This window comes from Festucalex cinctus, chromosome 21, assembly GCF_051991245.1.
Source record: "Festucalex cinctus isolate MCC-2025b chromosome 21, RoL_Fcin_1.0, whole genome shotgun sequence".
NCBI classification, from domain to species: Eukaryota; Metazoa; Chordata; class Actinopteri; order Syngnathiformes; family Syngnathidae; genus Festucalex; species Festucalex cinctus.
The window spans coordinates 617,700-637,652 of NC_135431.1; the positions used below are offsets into that span (position 1 = coordinate 617,700).

Sequence of the window (19,953 nt, forward strand, 5' to 3'; positions counted from 1 at the left end):
TCAAACAACACACTCCATTCGGAAACGTCCACTCCGACATGTTCTTCCGCTTATTTTTTTTCTTCTCGCTCGTTTGCCAGGGAGAATGGCGAGTTTGAGGAGGAGCCTTCACATTCCAGGTTGAAGGACGACGAGCTGCTGCTGCTGCAGCAGGAGGAGGAGGAGGAGGAGGAGGAGGAGGAGGAGGAGGAGGAGGAGGAGGGCAAAGGAGACGAGAGCGTCGGCGTCATGGCCTTCAAGGAGAACGGCCTCCTAAAGCCTCTCAGTGCTGGACTGGACGACATCACAGCACAACAGGGAGCAGGTTACTCACAAACACAATCACAATCCATCAGTCACCTCAAATCAACTCAACTTTATTTGTAAAGCGCTTTAAAAACAGCCATTGATGTATGCAAAGTGCTGTACATGAAACAGAAATCGGTTGTGCAGTAAAGAATAATGTAACAAAAACAAGAACAAAGCAAATCCATCCGAGATGTAACAAAAGCATGGATTACCATTTCTAAGTGCTGCTGAGATGGGTGATTTTTTTTTTTACCTTAGCCAGCTGCCCTCAGATGAAAAAAGCTGGATTTGACAACTGCGGCAATTTTCCGGTCCAGTTTAAAGTCACTGTCCATCTTGACACCCAAGTTTGAGATTGTTGGCTTTAGATCGTGTGCCAGATGACCCAAGTCGGCAGGATGAGAAGGGCTGCTGGGACCAAAGACCAGAACTTGTGTTTTCTTCTCATTGACGTTCAAGAAATTGAAAGCCATCACGGCTTTGATTTCTTCCAGACAGGACAAAAGAGGCCTCAATGAGAAAGCGTCCTTTGACTAAGCGATCCCATGTTTTCTTAGGATGGATCCCAAGGGCAGTAAATATAACGAGAACAGTAGGGGCCCCAATACAGAACCTTGTGGAACACCATACGACAGTGGGGCGGTGTGGGCCTCGGAGCACCTAAGGCGAACACAGACTGTTCATGTCTGTTCACCTTACCAAAACATTTTGTGCAATAAGCTGTAGTTTTCGGGAAGGTCCTGTAGCACCCGATGATGTCATCATTTTCTGAAAAAGAAAATAACACTAATGAATTTTCCCCACGTTTAGACGTTGCCTGATGGCGCGTCTGGACAGGACGACGCGGCCACGGACAACCGGGAAGGAAGACGCTCGGATGCGGAGGATTGCGGGAAACCCAACAGAGGCTCTTGGAGCATCGTAGACGTGCTCTTGCGCCGCCTTTCGGGACACCAACATCGTTTCCCCAAAGACAGTAACTCCAAAGATCGCCCTTCAAACATCTCAGGAGAGGATGCTTTCATTCAGGCAGTATCTTTTGTTTTGTTTTGTTTTGTTTTGTTTTTGGCCCATCCCTCTTGGGAATCAGCCACCGAAGGGGGAAGATTTGAGATTGACTCCAGTGACGACGGCAAAGCCAGATGAGTTGTAAAGTCATTCATTTTGAAACTTGAGGTGTGTTTTTTTGTGTTTTTTTCTCTCGCTTGTTTGACAGGCAGCGTCAGCAAGGCGGAAACGCAACTTATTTGTTTTCCACAAATGTTACACAAGCAAAAAGACATCGGACGAGGTTTGTGTCACGTAACATATTTAAAAATGCTCTCAGTGTTTATATGATAGAGATTATTGGGGTTGGACTACTACTGATTTTTTTTTTAGTTTATTTAATTGATGTATGTATGAAACTTGATTGCTGTAACCCTTTTTTTTTTCTTTTTTTTTTTTTTTTCTCCAACATCCACTTCCGACGAGCTTGCGTAATTCTGCAGTAAATCTCATTCATTTGAATATTTTGGAATACGTGCTGCTAATTGTTTTTTCGGACGCCTTACCACGTATAAAAAAAAAAAATGAAGACAAGAATGGAAACGTAACCTTTGCACTTGGACTTGCGCCTCATGCAGTACTGCCAATGTGGATGTTGAAGATGAATTGAGCTTCAAAAGAAATGCGAAAACTGCATTGCATAGCATAAAAAGCCATTCTATAAATATATATATGAAAGTCACTCTATTTTACTAAGAATGAGCAGAGTAAAAAAAAAAAAAAAAGATCTATTCCAAGTTTGAAAATAAATGTCTTTGACATGTTACCTTTTCTGTTTGCTGCTTGTTGTATAACTTGTTTTTTTTAATACAAACGCACTTTTTAAAATCTCTATTTGAGGTCAGGTGTTTAATGAAGCGGACAATGCACCCGGCAGTTGATTTCAGGATAAATAAAAATATAAATGACAATAATTTATGATTTTATATGTATCCACAGTCATTTTTCTCGGGGGTGGGGGGAAAAAAAAGCTTATTTGAGGTGAGACATTGGTTTATTCAATTGGTAATTAATTGAGGATCATTTTTGTTATTTAAATGTGTGCAATTGTTCAATGAAATATGGATTACAGTTATACTGTATAATGCTAGTGATTCCCCCCAGTGACAAAAACAAGATTTATTTGTGGTGATGTGTTTAAAAAAAAAATAAGTCGACTATGCACCTGATCACATTCCAACAGCACATCAATTCTTGCTGTTGAGGAGCGATTTATTTGAGGTGGGGCATTTATTTATTTAGTTAAGATGACCATGAAGCGGACAATGAATTGGGTTGTGGATGCCTATGAGCAAAACCCAACAGTGCTTTGAACACATTAGTTGCTTGTTTTCTTGAGGAAAAGCGGGAATTAATATTTGAGGTGAGGTGTTGACATGGTCTGACAACACGCATGAGGGACAAGCAAGGATGTTTAAACTGACCTCTTTGCCACCTGTTGGGCCGACAATCCCTTGATGGCGGCGATGGCCGACGCCAGACTCAAAACAAACGCGAGCGCCGTTTCCACAGAAAGCAAAATCGCGGGAAACGAAAGGCGCTCACCTCGGCGGGCAAATCGGAGCGAATGCGCAACGTGCATTTGAAAAGTCAAGCTGATCCCTCCTCGCACGAGCCGAAAGGAGCGGTGAGTGACGTGGGTGGCGTGGCAGGTCCACGTCAAGCTACGGCCGATGTGGAACTCGCAAAGCTGTGCAAGGTGCCAGACACACTTGGCCTTCTTGTTGGATGAGTTGAGGAAGAACTGTGACTTTTTTTTTTTTTTTGGTTTTCTCCCCCTCAGGTGCGCGATGATGTGCAGGAAGAAGCGCCGTGAGGATTCCGTACAGCCAAATTGGTGACGTCGACACAGCTCGTCCCTCTGTGAGCAATGCACGTTTATCATACTAACTACAATTTTGTGAATGAAATAAAAATGAAAATGCTTTTTCAAAAACGAAAACTGAAACTACATTTAATGTTTACAAAACTATAATTATACCGAAAATGGAATGATTTATATAAATGTGATTTTAAATAATTTATTTTGATATTAATTCATCGGAATAAGGACATTTGAAAGTGTGTCAAACGGATGTGACGTCATCTAGCAGCAGCCAGTAAAAAAAGCACCAAAAGATGACGTCAAAAGTTAAAAAACAAAAGTCATTCAGTAAGCAAATCTGCTCCACTGACAAGGGTGTAAGGATCCTTGCGACCACACGGTGGCACTGTGACGCAACTTGACGACGATCATGACGCATCGCATCAAATGTGAAAATGATGTCAGCAACTTTTTGCTCCTTCTGAGCCGTTGAATTGAATCACGTGTCCTCGTGTTCCTCCGTCGCAGTCTGCTTTGATGCTGATGACACGAAGAAAGGACAAAATGCCACCGCAATGGAAAGTGAAGACGGAAAAACAAAACAAAATACAAAACTGGGGAAGAACCAAGACAAAAATCCTCTTGGACCCTCCACACCCGGGTCACCACCTCTCTCACTTCCCCCACTCAGGTGGGTGCTAACACAATATTTGTTGAAATATTTGCAAAGTTACTCAATCAAAAGATGTCAAAATCAACATGATGTCACGCAAATTAGTAGGGACGGGAATCTTTTGATTCGGTGCTGATTTTTGGACCTGCGATTTGATTCAGAATCGATTTTCGATTCAGAAATGATTTGATTAACAATGATTAGTGCTTCAATGTATAGATGAGCAAAGAATCGTCACAATTTACTCCAGTCTGACTCACTAATGCTAATTAGCACGCTACTCACGGCTACTTTTACTTTTACTCTTACACTGCAAAAAAAAAAATCAACTTTTATCAGCATAACTTGATCGTGACTTTTTCCTTCTACTCTCAACTTAACTGTGTATCAGAACACACGGAACCACACTGCCCCTAAGTGGCCAAATTGGGTACAACATGAACAGCGTTCCCAGGACACAAACAAGGGCAAGACAGTATCAAATCATTGAAATAAAATCGATTTTGGGGACATTTAAAAACGTACTAAATGAGAATCGTCATTCATATGAGAATCTTTTTTTTTTTTTTTTTTTTTTTTTTTTTTTTGTCACGCCCCTACAAATTGGCATTGATTCGAGAACAACTGGCACTTCCTGTGTAGGCAAGTCATGTGACCGAGCTCCACCAATAGAAACGCTCTCAATCCGAGAATGTCAGCGGCACCAAAAACGCCGACGTATCTCATCGACGTTCCTTCCTCGCATCCGACCTGGAATCCGTTTGCTGACTCGATTTTGTGTCAACGCTGTCCCGGAGTTTTTCTTGCTCACGACTCGCAGCGTGCGGCGGCGGCCGATTGATCGGCGCGTCGTCCGTTGACGTCAGTCGCCGGTCGTGAGGCGCTTTTGTCCGCGGCGGGTGGCGGACTCCGCCGCCCGCCTGCCTGCCCGCCTGCTTCTTGTTGGGCAAGCGAGCGAGTTACATCACAAGCGAGGGCAGATTGATTGCTGAACGGGGTGAAGAAAAAGTGCTCGCTTCCATCAATTTGCCTCAATTCAGGACACGCAACTCGAAGAAAAAAAAAAAAAAATCTTAAACCCAAAAAAATCTACTGACCAAAAAACATTCCGACTGAAAATCATATCTTTATTGTAAAAAAAAAAAAAAAAGAAGTGATTTTATTCATTGTAAATATTTTTGAATTCCCTTTGGATGGTCACCTTAGAGCGCCTCATTGTTGTCTGTGAGTGCGCGTATGTCACACAGAGCAACTGGAAGAACCAGGAGGTGGAAATGAAAGAGGAAAAAAAAAAATCAGCTTCATCAGCCAGCAAGTAGCTTCAGGCTGCTGTGGCCACTTAGAGTGCCTTGTGGTTGGCCACGAGTGTGCGCACATCATTGAAAGACTGCAGAATGAAGAGCAAGTAGCAAAAAACAAAAAAAAATCTAATTTCAAGTCCAACGTGACAGCAACCAACTGTGTGGAGCAGAGCTTTGTGCGGGTGTGACCACTTAGAGTGCCTCATTGTTGTCCCATTTTCAAATCATTGCAATGATTGTCAAATGGACAAGATGATTATTTTGGCATTTGAGGATGTTTACTGTTGTCAAGGACGACCTTATTTTGTTTTGTTTTGTTTGTTTGCCGGGTGGGGGCGGGGCATCATCACGCAAGCGATCATTGCGCTCCGTTGCCGTGTCATGTTCCCGCCACGCACGCACGCACGCACGCGCGCCCGACTGTGACAATGACGCATGGCATCGCAGGCTTTTTGCTAATCAAGCGGCGACTCAATTGTGAGGGAAGAGTCAATTTGACACCCGACGAGTTGGACGTACGCCGCCGGGGGATTTACATTTTGTGGCGACGTTGCCTCGGTAACCATGGCAACGTGCCAGCACCGACACTGTAAGGGGGAGAAGGGGGAGAACACTGCACTCGCTCAGTTTGCAAAAAAAAAAAAAAAAAAAAAAAAATTAAGAGGGATGAAAAGGACCTCGGTGACGACGGCTGACAGGTCCATTACCCACAATGCACCACCTCACATGCATCCAGCACCTTGCCATCAACGCTTGCTTGCATCCGACTCTTGACATTTTCTGCACTTTCATAATGATGCTCACCGTCTTGCAATTACATCACACATCAATTTATTATTTTTATCATAAATTTAATCTTAAAGATTTGTGCACATACAAATAATTAACAACAAAGTGTTATCTTTTGGGATCAAAAAGAAATAATTAACAGTTTTCAAGCGATGGACAAGTTGGGTCAAAAATATTCTGATATTTTTGGGGATGCTGAAATTGAATCGGCGACTCGATATCAAAATCATTTTCTGAACTTCCATGTTCATCTCTTTCCAAATCCCCATTTGAGAGCTTCTGACTGTCCCGCCTCCCATCGTGATGATGACGCAACAAACGTTTTTGGCTGTGATGATGATGATGATGATGATGATGGGTGTACCTAATGAAGTGTCCCGCTAGTTCCCGCTGGCGCCGCGACCGTCCATGAAATGGACCCGCCCCCTTTTTGCCGCGTTTTTTTTTGTTTTTTGTTTTTTTGACATGGGCGCTCTAAGCGGCCTGCAGGCCAGCGCCGCTAACGAGCCGCCGTCATCCAATTAGAAACGGCGCTGGGATGACTCATCCGCCGACATCAATCTGGCCTATCAGCACTTTGCATTGTTTGCTCGCGCGCGCTCGCTCGCTAATCCTTTTTTCCGACAATCAGTCCTCGTTAGGCAAAACATCTGGATTGACGAGGCTCGCCCATCTGCTCGCCTGCCAACGCGTCATCTTGAACACGCTTCCGCTCATTGCTCACCTTGCACCTTTTTAGAGTTTGGGAATTTTTCAGTTTTGGTTCGTTTTGAGTTTTGCTTTGAACATTTTGTGACTTTTAATTGGTTTTCATGGTGGCTCTGGTAGTTGTTGTTATTTAAGAAATGCTTCGGTTAGTTTTAGTTTCGGTGTTAGTTTTATTTATTGATTTATTTCTTTTTTAATCATGCTGGGGAGGGGTTAGAGTTTTTTTTTGCTTTTTGAACTGAACACTTTGCATATGTCCTCTTTCAGCGATGTCCTTGGGAATCACCTGGTCTCAAAAGTGAGCACACCCCCAAGTGAAAAAGATGCAAAAAAAATTTTTTTGGGGTCAACAATTGAGCGTCATTTTCACTTTGGGGTGTGCTCATTTTTGTTGCCAGTGTTGCTGAATGAAAGGATGAAATCAAAAGTCATAATTATAGAAAATAGATTTGGTATGTAAACGCTTGACGTTGAGGAAGTCATCACACCCCCTCCCTCTTTCAACATCATGAGTCATCAACTGATACTAAATAATGACAAAGGAAATGAAAAATGAAATATTTGCTTCATGAAGACAGCAAGTTGTCACATCACATTCTTTTTTTTTTTTGCCGCGTCATCACATTTTGAGAACAAAAGGACGTCACGAAACGAAATTCAATTTAACTTTATTGATATTGCGCGTTCACAACTGCTGCAGCTGTAAAAAAACAAAAAGAAAAAAACGATCATCTGCTCGTTCTTCACAAGCAGAAATGCAGAAAAAAATAATACAAATCATAAAAAGCAGAATGAAGCAAATTCACGTCAAATCTTAGTTGTGTTTTTTTTTTTTTTCATGTTTACACGGAATTTGCAATCTCATAAATATTCTGCTAATATCAGCTAACTCACGATATTGGTGTGTTTGTTTCTCGAAACAAAACAAATCCTACTTTTTTCTCTGGTACAATTTGTGACAGAAATCCTTCTTTGACCAGACTCATGATTACATGTATTAGTTATATCATATTATATTTATTTATATTATATTTATATTTAAGTACTTTTGGTTCGGTGGCGCTTGCGAACGTCACTTGAAATATTGTTGCAGAAATGCAAACGTGATCGATACGAGCGAGTCAAGCAGCTGATGTGAAAGCAGAGCAAAAAAACCAAATAATTTATTGTAACGCTGGACACGGTGAACATGAAGACGGCTCACTTGGCTCGGGGTCGGCGGCCATCTTGTGTCGGCCTTTCCCAAATGTTGAGGTCGCGAGGTTAACATCCTGTTGCGTCATCGGGACGAGTGCAACACAAAAGCATCAAATGACCTCCTTTGGATTACAAATTTCATTTTCACTTACAAAAAACATTATTTGACTTCGAGTTGTTATTATTGTATTATTGCTATTACTAACTGTAATGATCACAATGATCTTTGAAGCTGAATGCTGCGTCGCAATTCCCACTTTTCACAGCAGTTTGACAAAATACGTGTGAGAGCTCTTGCTCTCTCTCTGTCTTGCTCTCTCGTGGGCAATCTCACTCTCGTTCTCTCTTTGTCCTACTCTCTCTCTCTCTCTCTCTCTCTCACTCACGCTTGCTCTCTCTCTTTCTCGTACTCTCTCTCTCTCTCTCTGTCTCTCTCTCACGCTTTCTTCTCTCTCTCAGCAAGCAGGCAGAGCGAGCGCGGTCCATCAGCGAAGGCAGACGTGCAAAGGCGCCGGCGTCGGCAGCGGGTCGAGCGAGCGAATCACCTGGATGGATTTCCCGCCGGAGATTGTTCAGGTTTGCGCGGCGGCGCGTTTAAGCAGGTGCGCAACGTCATGTCCCGGCCGCGTTTGACGCTCGGCCGGAGACGACACGGCGGAGGAGCCATGTGGAGCGCGCCCACGTCCGTCACGCCACCGCAACTCCACTGAGGAGGACGAGGAGGAGGAAGGTGGCACGCTTGTCGGAGATCACATCCGTCCAGGAGGCAAGCAAGAAGCGAGATGGTCGGCAAGTAAGTCAGTCGCGCAAATGATTGGCCCGCAAGATGAGCTCACTTCTCGTTTTGTGTTTTTTTGCCTTGAAACGTGCTGTCAGGATATTTTACTTATTTATTAACAATTTTAAGATTTGATTGAACAAAAAAAAAAGCACACAGAACAATCTGATAATACAAATTATTAGGCATTACTATAGCACTGTTTTTCTATTATTACTTTTTTAATTGTCTATTATGTGTGCATTTTTTGTAAAATGAAATGAATAAAAACGGGATGAGGTTGACTAACTCATAATAAAAACTAACAAGCGTGCTATTGAAACTGAGACGGAATTTCAAAATGGCGGCTAAAAGTGACCACTAACGTCACCTGTGCTGCCTGCAGTGGCCGCACCTGACCTGCTGGACCCCAAGTGCGCCGCCCACAACGCCAAGCCCCGCCTGTCGTTCTCGGCCAATCCGGCGGCGGTGCTGACGCGCGGCGGCGGCGGCGGCGAGGACGCCGACGACGACGAGCGCGACGGCGTCCGCTTCAGCGTCATGCGCTGGAAGACGGTGTCGGCCATCTTCGTCCTGGTGGTGCTCTACCTGGTGATCGGCGCCACCGTCTTCCGTGTGCTGGAGCAGCCGCACGAGAGCTTGCAGAAGGCGGCCATCTTGGCCCAGAAGCTGGAGTTCTTGGCCGCGCACGCCTGCGTCAACTCGTCCGACCTGGAGGACCTGGTCAAGGTGAGGGAGGTCACCGGCAGCCGTTGTTGGCGCCATCTTGTTGAACCCTGTTGAAATAAATAGCATGTAGTGCTTTGCTGCCATCTTGTGGCAAGTGTAAAACTGCCTTTTCAAAGAGATTGGCTTCGTTTTGCATTTAAATCAAAAAGTCAAATAAACATGTTTTTGCTAGCTAACTGCTAACAGTAGTGGTGTAAATGAAATCAAGAGAGGCGCTAACCACCAGCTAGCTCGTTATCTAACCGAGGCTAACCAGAAGCGCTTTAGCTGAAGCCTGAATAATATCAAAACTTTAAATCAAAAAAAATATGGATTTTGCTAACTTAGCTAGCTAACTGCTGACAGTAGTGAGCAAACGATGATCTGTCAATCGATCCTGGTGACACGTTGAACAATCGTCGTTTTGGTCTTCCATCCAGCAAGTGGTTTCGGCCATCCGAGCGGGCGTCAACCCGTCGGGGAGGTCGTCCAACCAGAGCAGCCTGTGGGACCTAAGCTCCTCCTTCTTCTTTGCCGGCACCGTCATCACCACCATCGGTGAGCAAACATCAAGGAGCAAATTGCATTCAACATGAAATTGGCCCCGCCCCCAAATGAGAAAGCCACACCTTTTTATTTTATTTTTTAGAATATGGGGTAAAAAAAAAATTAAATTAAATGTTGAAAAAATTAACACAACAGGTGGTCTTTAAATTTGGTGGGTAAAAAATGTTGATAGACGTCTTATGAATTAATCGTAATTAATCAAAATTCTAAGATGTGATTAATCTGATTAAAAAATTGTTTGACAGCTCTAATATATATATATATATATATATATATATATATATATATATATATATATATAATGGTAACCAAGATAGCAACCGTTCTGGCATTTATTTATTTTCCGTTGTTGTATTTATTTGTGATGGTGATGCGTATTGAATTTCCTTCCATTTTGCGCCCATCCAAGTGTGTAAAGTTGATATGATTGAAGTGCCAGTTTGCAAAAAATCACATGACTGATTCCTTCTGAAAAAGCGCTCGAGTGCAGTTTGACACAAAAGACAATTTCCTGTTTGTTTTTTCAAGACGCACTTTTTCTGCGTCGAGTGCCGAGCGCTCCCCAAAGTGATTATTTGTGGCCCTCGAGTCGTTTTGCAGACGCGCGCGACCGGCGCGTCTCATCAACCAATGGCCGCTTGTCAATCAGCCCGATTGATTGATTGATTGATTGATTCCCATATGGGCGACTTTTTGGTTGGTCAGGTTTCGGCAACACGTCCCCACACACGGAAGGCGGGCGCATCTTCTGTGTCGTCTACGCCCTGATGGGGATCCCCCTCTTCGGATTCCTGCTGGCCGGCGTGGGCGACCAGCTGGGCACCTTTTTCGGAAAGGCCATCGCCAGAGTGGAGAAGATGATCGTGGTCAGTCCTAAGATTATCTTTTCTTCTCTTTTTTTTTTAAATGTTTCTTCTCGCTTGTCTGGGGACGCGACAGATCGTCTCTTTTGTTCAGCATTTGCAGAAGCGCTGATGCAGGTTTGACGGTTGCCATGCCGACAGACTCCCAGCTACTAAAAAATGACAAAATACAAAATGTAGACAGAGGCTGGCCTGACTTGAATCTGGCAACTTATGCAGACTTTATTGGGGCTTTTTTCACTCTTGTTTTATTTGATATTTTATTATATATATATTTTTAATATTTATATTTAGAATAGTTATTTTTATTGTTTATATATATTTTTATATATAAATTTGTCATGTGAAAAGTAAAAAAAAAAGACGACTTGAAAATGGCAACACATGCATTTTAGTTTTTATTATTTTGTTATTATTATTATTATTATTATTATTTTATTATTTTTTTTGTCTATTGTCAGACGAATGAAATAAAAAGTGGTGTGCATGAATTCTTAGCATTTTTTTTTTCCAAATCTTGAGACACAAGAACACTTTAGCAGGTTAAATTAGCAAAAAAATAAAAAATAAATTCTAAATGTGAAATTATTTCATCTGATGGCTCAAATTAAAAAAAAAAAAAAAAAAAAAAGTCTTCCCACAGTGCTTGGTTGTTAAAGAAAAATGTAAATCTATTCAAATATGAACAGAAAATGCATTAAAATGTTTTTTTGTTGTTTTTTTATGTGGTTGATTTCTTCACTAGGCCTCTATCAAAAAGTCTTCCAAGTATTCATTTTTGCTATTATTTTGCAAACAAACACAAAATGTGCAAACCAAATCCAACTCATGCAGACGTTTATTTTTTTATTTTTTTGTTTTTTTTGGTCTATCGCCAGCTGAACGAAATGAAAAGTGGCATGCATGAATTCTTGCCATTTTTTTTCCCTTTCAAATCTTGACACAAGAACACTTTAGTGGGTTAAATTAGTCATGTGTGACATGAAATATGAATGGACGGCATAAATGGCTGCAAAGGCCATCTGCTTGCTTGGCAAAGTCCAATTTGTTTACATTTGGAATGACATTATGATATTTACGTCCATGAAAAACAAGATGGCGTCAAATGCATTCGGGCTGACCTGCGGTTCACGGTTCAAAACTGCATACAAATAATGAGATTGACATTTATTATCTGCAATATTTATAAGAGCAGCGTGACGTCCGGAAAGCTTCTCAAGCTGACGCTGAACTTTTAGTTGGCGACCGGAAAAAAATGGAGCAACACGTCACATTGTTTCATTTTAGGAACACTGACACCATTTTTTTTTTTTTTGTGTAACATTGCAAAAGTAAATCAATAAAATGACTTCAATATTATATCAATATTAATATTCCTCAGAAATGGTGTGCTTCAAAAAGTCCAAACATAAAATCTGTTTTCAAAAGTTCAAATTGAAGATGTAATGCACATTTGTCATAGAAACGTCCGCAAAAAAATCCAAGTGCGCTCCCGAGTCTTCTTCTCCTGAAGACTTGCGTCCATTTCCCCGCCACGCTAATGAGGAGCTCCCCCTAGTGGCCCGCCAAGTCATTGCTCAATAAGTCATCAACAATGGAGCCGTTCTTGTGGCTGTATATTAACGATAAATATTGTGATACTTGCGTAGAGGCGTATCGATAATCTATCGGGAGACAAAGTATCACGATTTAGCGCGATATCGATATATCGTCACACTCCTGGTGACGCAATCATCTTACTTGTAAACCCTATATAAAATTGTTTTGTTTTTTTTGTGAATGTCTTTTTGTTGCCGATGCACTTGGCAGCGCATCAATTTTTCATCTATTTTCATTCTTGGCGAGGGCCCCGACATGTCGAGAAAGCAGCTTGATGAATAAATGATCAATCGGTCCCGGGAAAAACCAAAAAAACAAACAAAAAAAACCCCCGCGCATCGATCGCCTTGGCCGTTCTCCCCGTGATGAATGGTGAGGAGATGCCCCGCCCCCCTCGCCCACCTCCACTTGTGCGCGCTCTCACGTCGTCAAGCGTGCGTGCGTTTCCACACGCCTCCTCTAACGAGCTCCGCTGTAAGAACAGAAGACGCGCGGCGGCGCCTGGAGCTCGTTAGCGTCAACGAACGCCGCTCGTCTTCATCTTGTCTCTGCTTTTCGGGCTTATGTAATATGAAGGGGGCGGGGCACCTCATGAGCGCGACTTGAATCCGCCAAACGTCTGTCGGATGATGATTTTTACACTTACAAATGGATTCTCTTGTTTAAAGCGACAATGGCGTCATGGGCGGGGTTTGTCCGTGAAAAACAAGTTACTGTGCCCCCAGCTTTTTTTTTTTTTTTTTTTTTTTTTTTTTTTGGTGGCGTTTGGATTTGACTAAAACAAAAACACATTTTGGAGTTGTCCAATTGGAGGGAAACGAGTGTGGACCGGAGCGTTGAGCTGGCATAGCCACATTAGAGTGCCTCGTTGTTGGCCATGAGTGCATGCAGAAGCTAGAAGAGCAAAGTAAAAAAAAAAAAGAAATTCTGATTAACAGTAGTAAGCATGTGGTCACTTTAGAGTGCCTTGTTGTTGCATGTGGGATAAAAAAAAATCAAAATACTTTTTTAAAAATGACATGAAATACAAAAACATAAAATAAATCAAATGAAATGAAATGAAAATCAAAAAACTGACATGTATCAGAAAGCGACTTGATTTTTCACCAGCTTCATTTTGACAAAAGCGCATTTTTGGTTGAGGGATTGTGAAGTCAGACCAACTGTTGTTGTTGTTGTTGTTGTTTTTTGTGGCGTCAGAAGTGGAAGGTGAGCCAGACGAAGATCCGCGTCATCTCCACGTTGCTGTTCATCCTGTTCGGCTGCCTGATCTTCGTGGCGCTGCCGGCCGTCATCTTCCGCCACATCGAGGGATGGAGCGCGCTGGAGGCCATCTACTTCGTCGTCATCACGCTCACCACCATCGGATTCGGAGACTTTGTCGCCGGAGAAAAAGGTCAGCCTTTTTTTTTTTTTGAATTACACACGGTTCTATTATACTTACTGAGGCACAAAAAAAGACCAAGAACTACAAAAAGAAAAAAAAAAGCTCCATTTATATTTGGTCAACTTTTTTATTTATTTGGTTACTTTTTACTACTTTTAATTTATGATCTATTTGATTTATTTGATTATTATTATATATTATCATATATTATTAATTTATTATTTCTTTTCATTAAATGTTTTGTTGTAATTAAAAAAAAATATCTTGTTAGATTTTATGGGGGTGGGTTGGTTGGTTGTAAATTCAAACTTTTTGTTTGTCATTTTTCAAATCTTGAAAGAATTGACAACTTTTCCTTGTAAGATTCAAACTTTTTTTCTTGTAAATTATATGAACAAATTTTTTGGTTATAAATTACAATTTTTCATAAAATTGCTATCTTTTTTTAAATGACAATTAAAAGCTTTATCTCATAAATTATAAGAAAATACTTATGATTGTACATTGCAACTTATTTCTAATAAAATGTCAATTTTATTTCATGTAAATTACATGACATTTTTTTTCCATAAAATTGTGACATTTTATGTAATTTAAAAAACATCATAAATGACTTTTTTTTCAACTATAAAATGTTAATTAAATAATAAATATTTAAATAAATACATAAATAAATAAATAATATATTACATAAATAAAACAAATAATACAAATAATAAATACAATTAATAAATAACATCAATAAATCAAATAAATAAATTAATTAATTAATACGTAAAACGAACAATAAAAAAAAAAATAAAAATAGTAAATAATAATTAATAATACAAATAAATAATAATAATTTGACAACTTAATTTTGATAACGTGGTAATATTGCTTCTTCCTCTGAAGTTTATGGAAAGTTGATTTTTGCAATGGTTTTTCTTTTTGTCTTTTCACATGCGGCGTGAACGTTTGCATGTTTGGAGAGAGCAAAAGAGCGGCAGATGGCACAAGTTTTTGCAGGCTGGGGAGCAAGACGCGCTTCCGCCCGCGTGGCCAAATCGTTCCTAATGATTATGGATTAGCGTGCGTGCGAGCGTGCCTCGCTTTTAGAAGTCAACTGGCCGGCCGCTGATGGCGCCTGAATGCACCGCCAGCCGCCGGCAGACACTTTTTTTTCTTTTCCCCCGTTGGCGGCAGACTCATTTGATTGGAGGAACAACGCTGCACTCGCATTAACTCCGCCCCCTTTGCCGAAAATATCCTTTTGATACTTTTGGAAAGTGCGTGTCCCTCTCGCCTCATTTCTTGAATGACGTTTCAGACGTTACAGAAGCAGAAGAATTTGCGAAAAAAAACAAAAGGTTTTGTTGCCGCTGCTTGTGCAGGAGGATCGGAGAGTCCGGACTCGGAGTACCTCAAGTACTACAAGCCGGTGGTGTGGTTCTGGATCCTGGTGGGTCTGGCCTACTTCGCCGCCGTGCTCAGCATGATCGGCGACTGGTTCCGCGTCATCTCCAAGAAAACCAAAGAGGAGGTACGTTGAGCAAAAATATCAGCAGAAAAAATTGATATCATCATAATTGGCCACCGGGGGGCAGTCATACTTTGTTTGTTATACACACGTAGATAGATGACATCTATTGGCAGATATATATATATATATATATATATTTTTTTTTAAACAACCCTAATAATGTGATTATTGTCTGTGGACGTGTTGCTCCAACAACTCTTAACTAGCGATGCTAATGGTTAGCATGTCAATGACATTTCCCATTGAATGTTAGCGTTATTGAAGCTAGCAGGCGTTTTCTTTCGCCGCTTGTTTGAAAGGCGTCATTGTCTTGTTTGAAGTTTCAAGTCAAGAACGTTTGAGGTAGTAAACGCAAAGTGTCAATCAAAAACTTGTTTGCTTGTTGTGAAAAGAACCGAGTTGAGTTGACAAGCAATTTTTTCATACTATTTGTGGCATCAAATGTTCTCTATTTTGTAGGCTCCAAGCATTCCTTGCTGTTGCTTTCCACAACAACAACAAAATGTCCGCGTGCTGTTGAGCAACAATAAGCCACATTATGGCCTGCAGCAAATTCATCCTTTATTTACAACAAACAGTCCACGACGCGCGGGTCCGATCCCGCATTGGCAATCGTTGTTGTGCGTCCACCCGAGAAGCCGTCGACTGTTTGTTTGCCCAAATCGAGTCTCGATCGGGACACGACGTCGCTCCCGCCAAGTGAGAATGAGAAGGAACGCACGAGCTGTTTGTGTGCGTTGTGGGAGACGCACGTTGAATGGGAAGAAGCTTGAAGCGAGAAGCCTTCGGGGGCCACTAAATAAATAAACAGGCAGGCCGCGGAGAGCCAAGCGAGCGCCTCCATCGATATTGCGCAAACCAGCCAGCCGGCGTGTTCAACTCACACATTCAACGAAATACTTTCAGGCCAAACTTGTAAAAAAAAAAAAAAAAATGCCACTTTTGAACAAGGCTTCACGTGGACAGGACAATGGACAGATTTCACGTGTATATTAGGCATCCGGGATGTTACTGAAACGATTGCATCGTCTTGCATCGTCCTCTGTTGACACTCTTTACATCGGGCAAGTCAAATTGAAAATCTTACTCCAAATTGTCACACTTTTCATCACATTTCCAACTTGATTTCGAATATTTCAAATCACAGAACAAAATATCATCATTTAACAATTGTGTCAAAGAAAAATGATAAACAAAGACAAGGATGAAATATCATTCTTTTCATTCTCCATCAATAATCACTTCAAAGAAACTCGTTTTATTTACAAAAAAAGGAATTGGTTGAAGTAACTGCTTATCATTTGAAATATAGCATGCCATTTTAAAAATATACATTTTTTTTGTTTTGTTTTATTGCATTTTTTTTTTTTAGATTGTATTAATTTATTCTCGAGACTGCACAGTCTGTTGGGCATAATTATTCCAATAAAACATATTAGCCAAAGCACATACACCGTTTTTTATGAGTTTTTGCTAGTTTTAGCTTTCGCTTTAGTTTTAGCTTTAGTTTTGCACGGGTCTGTCAAGCCCAATTATAGAAAACACAAAATAAACACACTTAATTTTGTTGTAGTTTTAATATTGATTTATAGGCCTCAAAACAACATAAAATACAATATCTATAGCATGTAATTATTTATTGTATTTAGCATTTATTTATTTTTTTTTTATGTTCAGTTGGGGGGCCTTCCCAGCTTGGCATATACGCGCGCCTAAAAAGCGTTGACGGCGTGTCCGCAGGTGGGCGAGTTCCGGGCCCACGCCGCCGAGTGGACGGCCAACGTGTCGGCCGAGTTCAAGGAGACCCGGCGGCGGCTGAGCGTGGACATCTACGACCGCTTCCAGCGCGCCGCCTCCATCAAGCGCAAGCTGTCCTCCGAGTTGGGCATCAGCGCGTCCGTCGGCCAGGAAATGACGCCCGGCAAACGGACGCTGTCGGCCAACCTGGGCGAGGAGCGCGACGCCTACGCCAACCTGACGCTGTCGCTCGCGCCGGGGGCCCTGACCAGGAACGGGAGCCTCTTCCTCAACGGCCTCAGCCCGGACTTTGCCCAGCGGCTGGAGGTCGCCGTAGTGGAAAACGCCAAATGAGCCGGAACGGCGTTTACGTCAAACGTTGGTCTCCAGCAGGAAGTGCCACGTTCGCAAGCTTCCTTTGTCACGTCGGTGCCGACACGCTCGTCCCATGACGTCGTCTCATCAGAGTTTAGTAGGAATTTGTACAAGTTCACTTAAACGGCCAAAAAAGCTCCCTAGTATGTTCACGAGCACCATGGAAGCTAGCTAGCTACCGGCTTTAGCCCCTAGCTATCTCCCTAGTACATAAACGGGAACCATGGAAGCTAGCTAGCTACCGGATTTAGCCCCCTTTAGTCCCTAGCTATCTCCCTAGCACGTAAACGAGCACCTTGGAAGCTGGCTAGCTACTGGCTTTAGCCCCCTTTAGCCCCTAGCTAGCTTCCTAGTACATAAACGAGCACCATGGGTGCTAGCTAGCTAGCTAGCTACGTCTTTAGTCCCTAGCTATCTCCCTAGCACGTAAATGAGCACCATGGAAGCGAGCTAGCTACCGGCTTTAGCCCCTAGCTATCTCCCTAGTACATAAACAGGAACCATGGAAGCTAGCTAGCTACCGGATTTAGCCCCCTTTAGCCCCTATCGAGCTCCTTAGCACGTAAACGAGCACCTTGGAAGCTGGCTAGCTACTGGCTTTAGCCCCCTTTAGCCCCTAGCTAGCTTCCTAGTACATAAACGAGCACCATGGGTGCTAGCTAGCTAGCTAGCTACGTCTTTAGTCCCTAGCTATCTCCCTAGCACGTAAATGAGCACCATGGAAGCGAGCTAGCTACCGGCTTTAGCCCCTAGCTATCTCCCTAGTACATAAACAGGAACCATGGAAGCTGGCTAGCTACCGGATTTAGCCCCCTTTAGCCCCTATCGAGCTCCTTAGCACGTAAACGAGCACCTTGGGTGCTAGCTAGCTAGCTACGTCTTTAGTCCCTAGCTATCTCTCTAGCACGTAAATGAGCACCTTGGGAGCTAGCTAGCTTTAGCCCCCTTTAGCCCATAGCTCGCTCCAGAAGCAAGACATGAACACAAGAAAGAAAAGAGAAGCTTCTGACTGAATGAAGGCAACAGATGGAATTGTGCTCGTCTACTATAAATCGCCCAACGAGGCCCACACATCTGCATCAGATAAAAGAGGATCCTCGACGCCCAACCACACACGAACACGTCAGGAATGTGCTTTACACTTTTGTTTACATGCGCACACGTCGTACGCCTTGAATGTTCCCACTCACGAGATGAAAATGAATGCTGATATTTTGTTTTGTTTCCGTTGCCGGACGAGTGACAGGCGGCTGTTTGCCCCGAGGAAGTCGCCCACGTGTGCCTTACGTGCCAACGACACGGACATCATGTTGTGGGAGGACGATGACGACTGTGCACGATACGTGCAAAACGTCAGCAGCAGGGATTGGAAAAGCAAATATACGACATGCATACTGTGTTTGAAATCTTCCCGATGAAAATCCACAATCTTCATTTTTGGTGCCTATTTTGACACTCTCAAATCCATCACAACGCTTCAACTTAGGACCACATGTTTTGTTGTTAGCACCTCTTCGTCGCTCACGTTCACTGGCTAGCTTCACGCTAACTTATTACTAATATTCCATAGACGGGCTCATGCAAATTAGCAGGACCTTCAAACAAGCGCTACTTTCACAACATGAACAACAAAACGTATGTGTATGCTCGCCCTGCAGAATGTATTGAGTGTCTTTTGCGTTCATTGCGCAAGATGTTTTGTGTCTTATATCAAGACGGACAAAAGTATTGAGACGGAATCACTGAAGTCGCTTCCTCACCAAAAGCGCCACCTGTCCCAATACTTTTGTTCAGGCCTTAACGCTGTGACTTTCTGGAGATGGAGGATGGACAGGTGGAGGAGGCGTGAAGCGGATAACGAGCCCGCTTCGGAAGCTTTCTGGTTTGGAATGTCACCTGTGTGTCAAATGTGTCCAAAACCACAAAAGTGGCCTCCGCCGGCAACCACCAAACACGCTTGCGCTTGAGGTCCACTCGGGAAAACGGTCACGCTCATGATTGTGTCAAGTGTTGCATGCGAGTGTCAACGTGTGGTTCGTATGGCGGCCATCTTAGCCGTGCCGTCACTTCAAACTGTCAAGATGACTTTCCAAACCTTTTCAATCAAATCTTTTATATGCAAAAAACTGAAGCGGATTTTGTGTGGGTTTTTTTTATTTATTTTTTATGAATTGCCAGTGTCTATGACCTGTGGGGTTCCCCAGGGGTCAATCTTGGGGCCCCTTATTGTTCAGTCTAATCACGTTAGAAGGCTGAGAGTAATATCCATATTAAACAAAATACCCAAACGCAGCGGTGGCAAATCCAGGTCCAAAAAGTAAAAACGTGCCACTTGTTTGGCTTTAGCCCCTAGCTAGCACCCTAGCACGTAAACGAGCACCATGGGAGCTAGCTAGCTACCTGGGGCTAAAGCCAAACTGGGGCAGAGTTTGGACTTTCTGGAAATTGATTTTCCATCTCCGCCCAAACGCCCAAAATCAAATGTACTCCTCCAAATAATGACTTAATACATATCAAGAGTCAAGTACTTCTGCCCAATCTTAGCACAAACCCAAACCCTGATGACCTGATGTCAACCAGACAACCCTAATCCCAAAGCAAAGCTAATAT

The 19,953-nt window shown here is 42.5% G+C and overlaps 2 protein-coding genes across 3 annotated transcripts in view; both read left to right on the top strand.

Moving 5' to 3' along the window:
- Positions 1 to 8,517, top strand: part of map7b (microtubule-associated protein 7b) — a 22,085-nt gene extending 13,568 nt beyond the window's left edge. The window contains exons 19-22 of the mRNA XM_077511434.1: positions 81 to 300; positions 1,099 to 1,264; positions 3,668 to 3,721; positions 8,267 to 8,517. Of these exons, the coding sequence (XP_077367560.1) occupies positions 81 to 300; positions 1,099 to 1,264; positions 3,668 to 3,721; positions 8,267 to 8,517 (691 nt within the window). The remainder of the gene's footprint in view (positions 1 to 80; positions 301 to 1,098; positions 1,265 to 3,667; positions 3,722 to 8,266) is intronic.
- LOC144010576 (potassium channel subfamily K member 2-like) lies at positions 3,135 to 18,261 on the top strand. Of its 2 annotated transcripts, XM_077510958.1 has the most exons (9): positions 3,135 to 3,198; positions 3,668 to 3,830; positions 8,267 to 8,600; positions 8,971 to 9,314; positions 9,734 to 9,851; positions 10,566 to 10,726; positions 13,523 to 13,718; positions 15,083 to 15,231; positions 16,972 to 18,261. In XM_077510958.1, coding segments are annotated over exons 3-9 (1,320 nt in total). In that variant the 5' UTR covers positions 3,135 to 3,198; positions 3,668 to 3,830; positions 8,267 to 8,599; the 3' UTR covers positions 17,323 to 18,261. The 2 variants fall into 2 exon arrangements, with proteins under 2 accessions (XP_077367084.1, XP_077367085.1); XM_077510959.1 differs by lacking the exons at positions 3,135 to 3,198; positions 3,668 to 3,830 and having other exon boundaries at positions 8,224 to 8,600.
- The last annotated feature ends 1,692 nt before the right edge of the window (positions 18,262 to 19,953 follow it).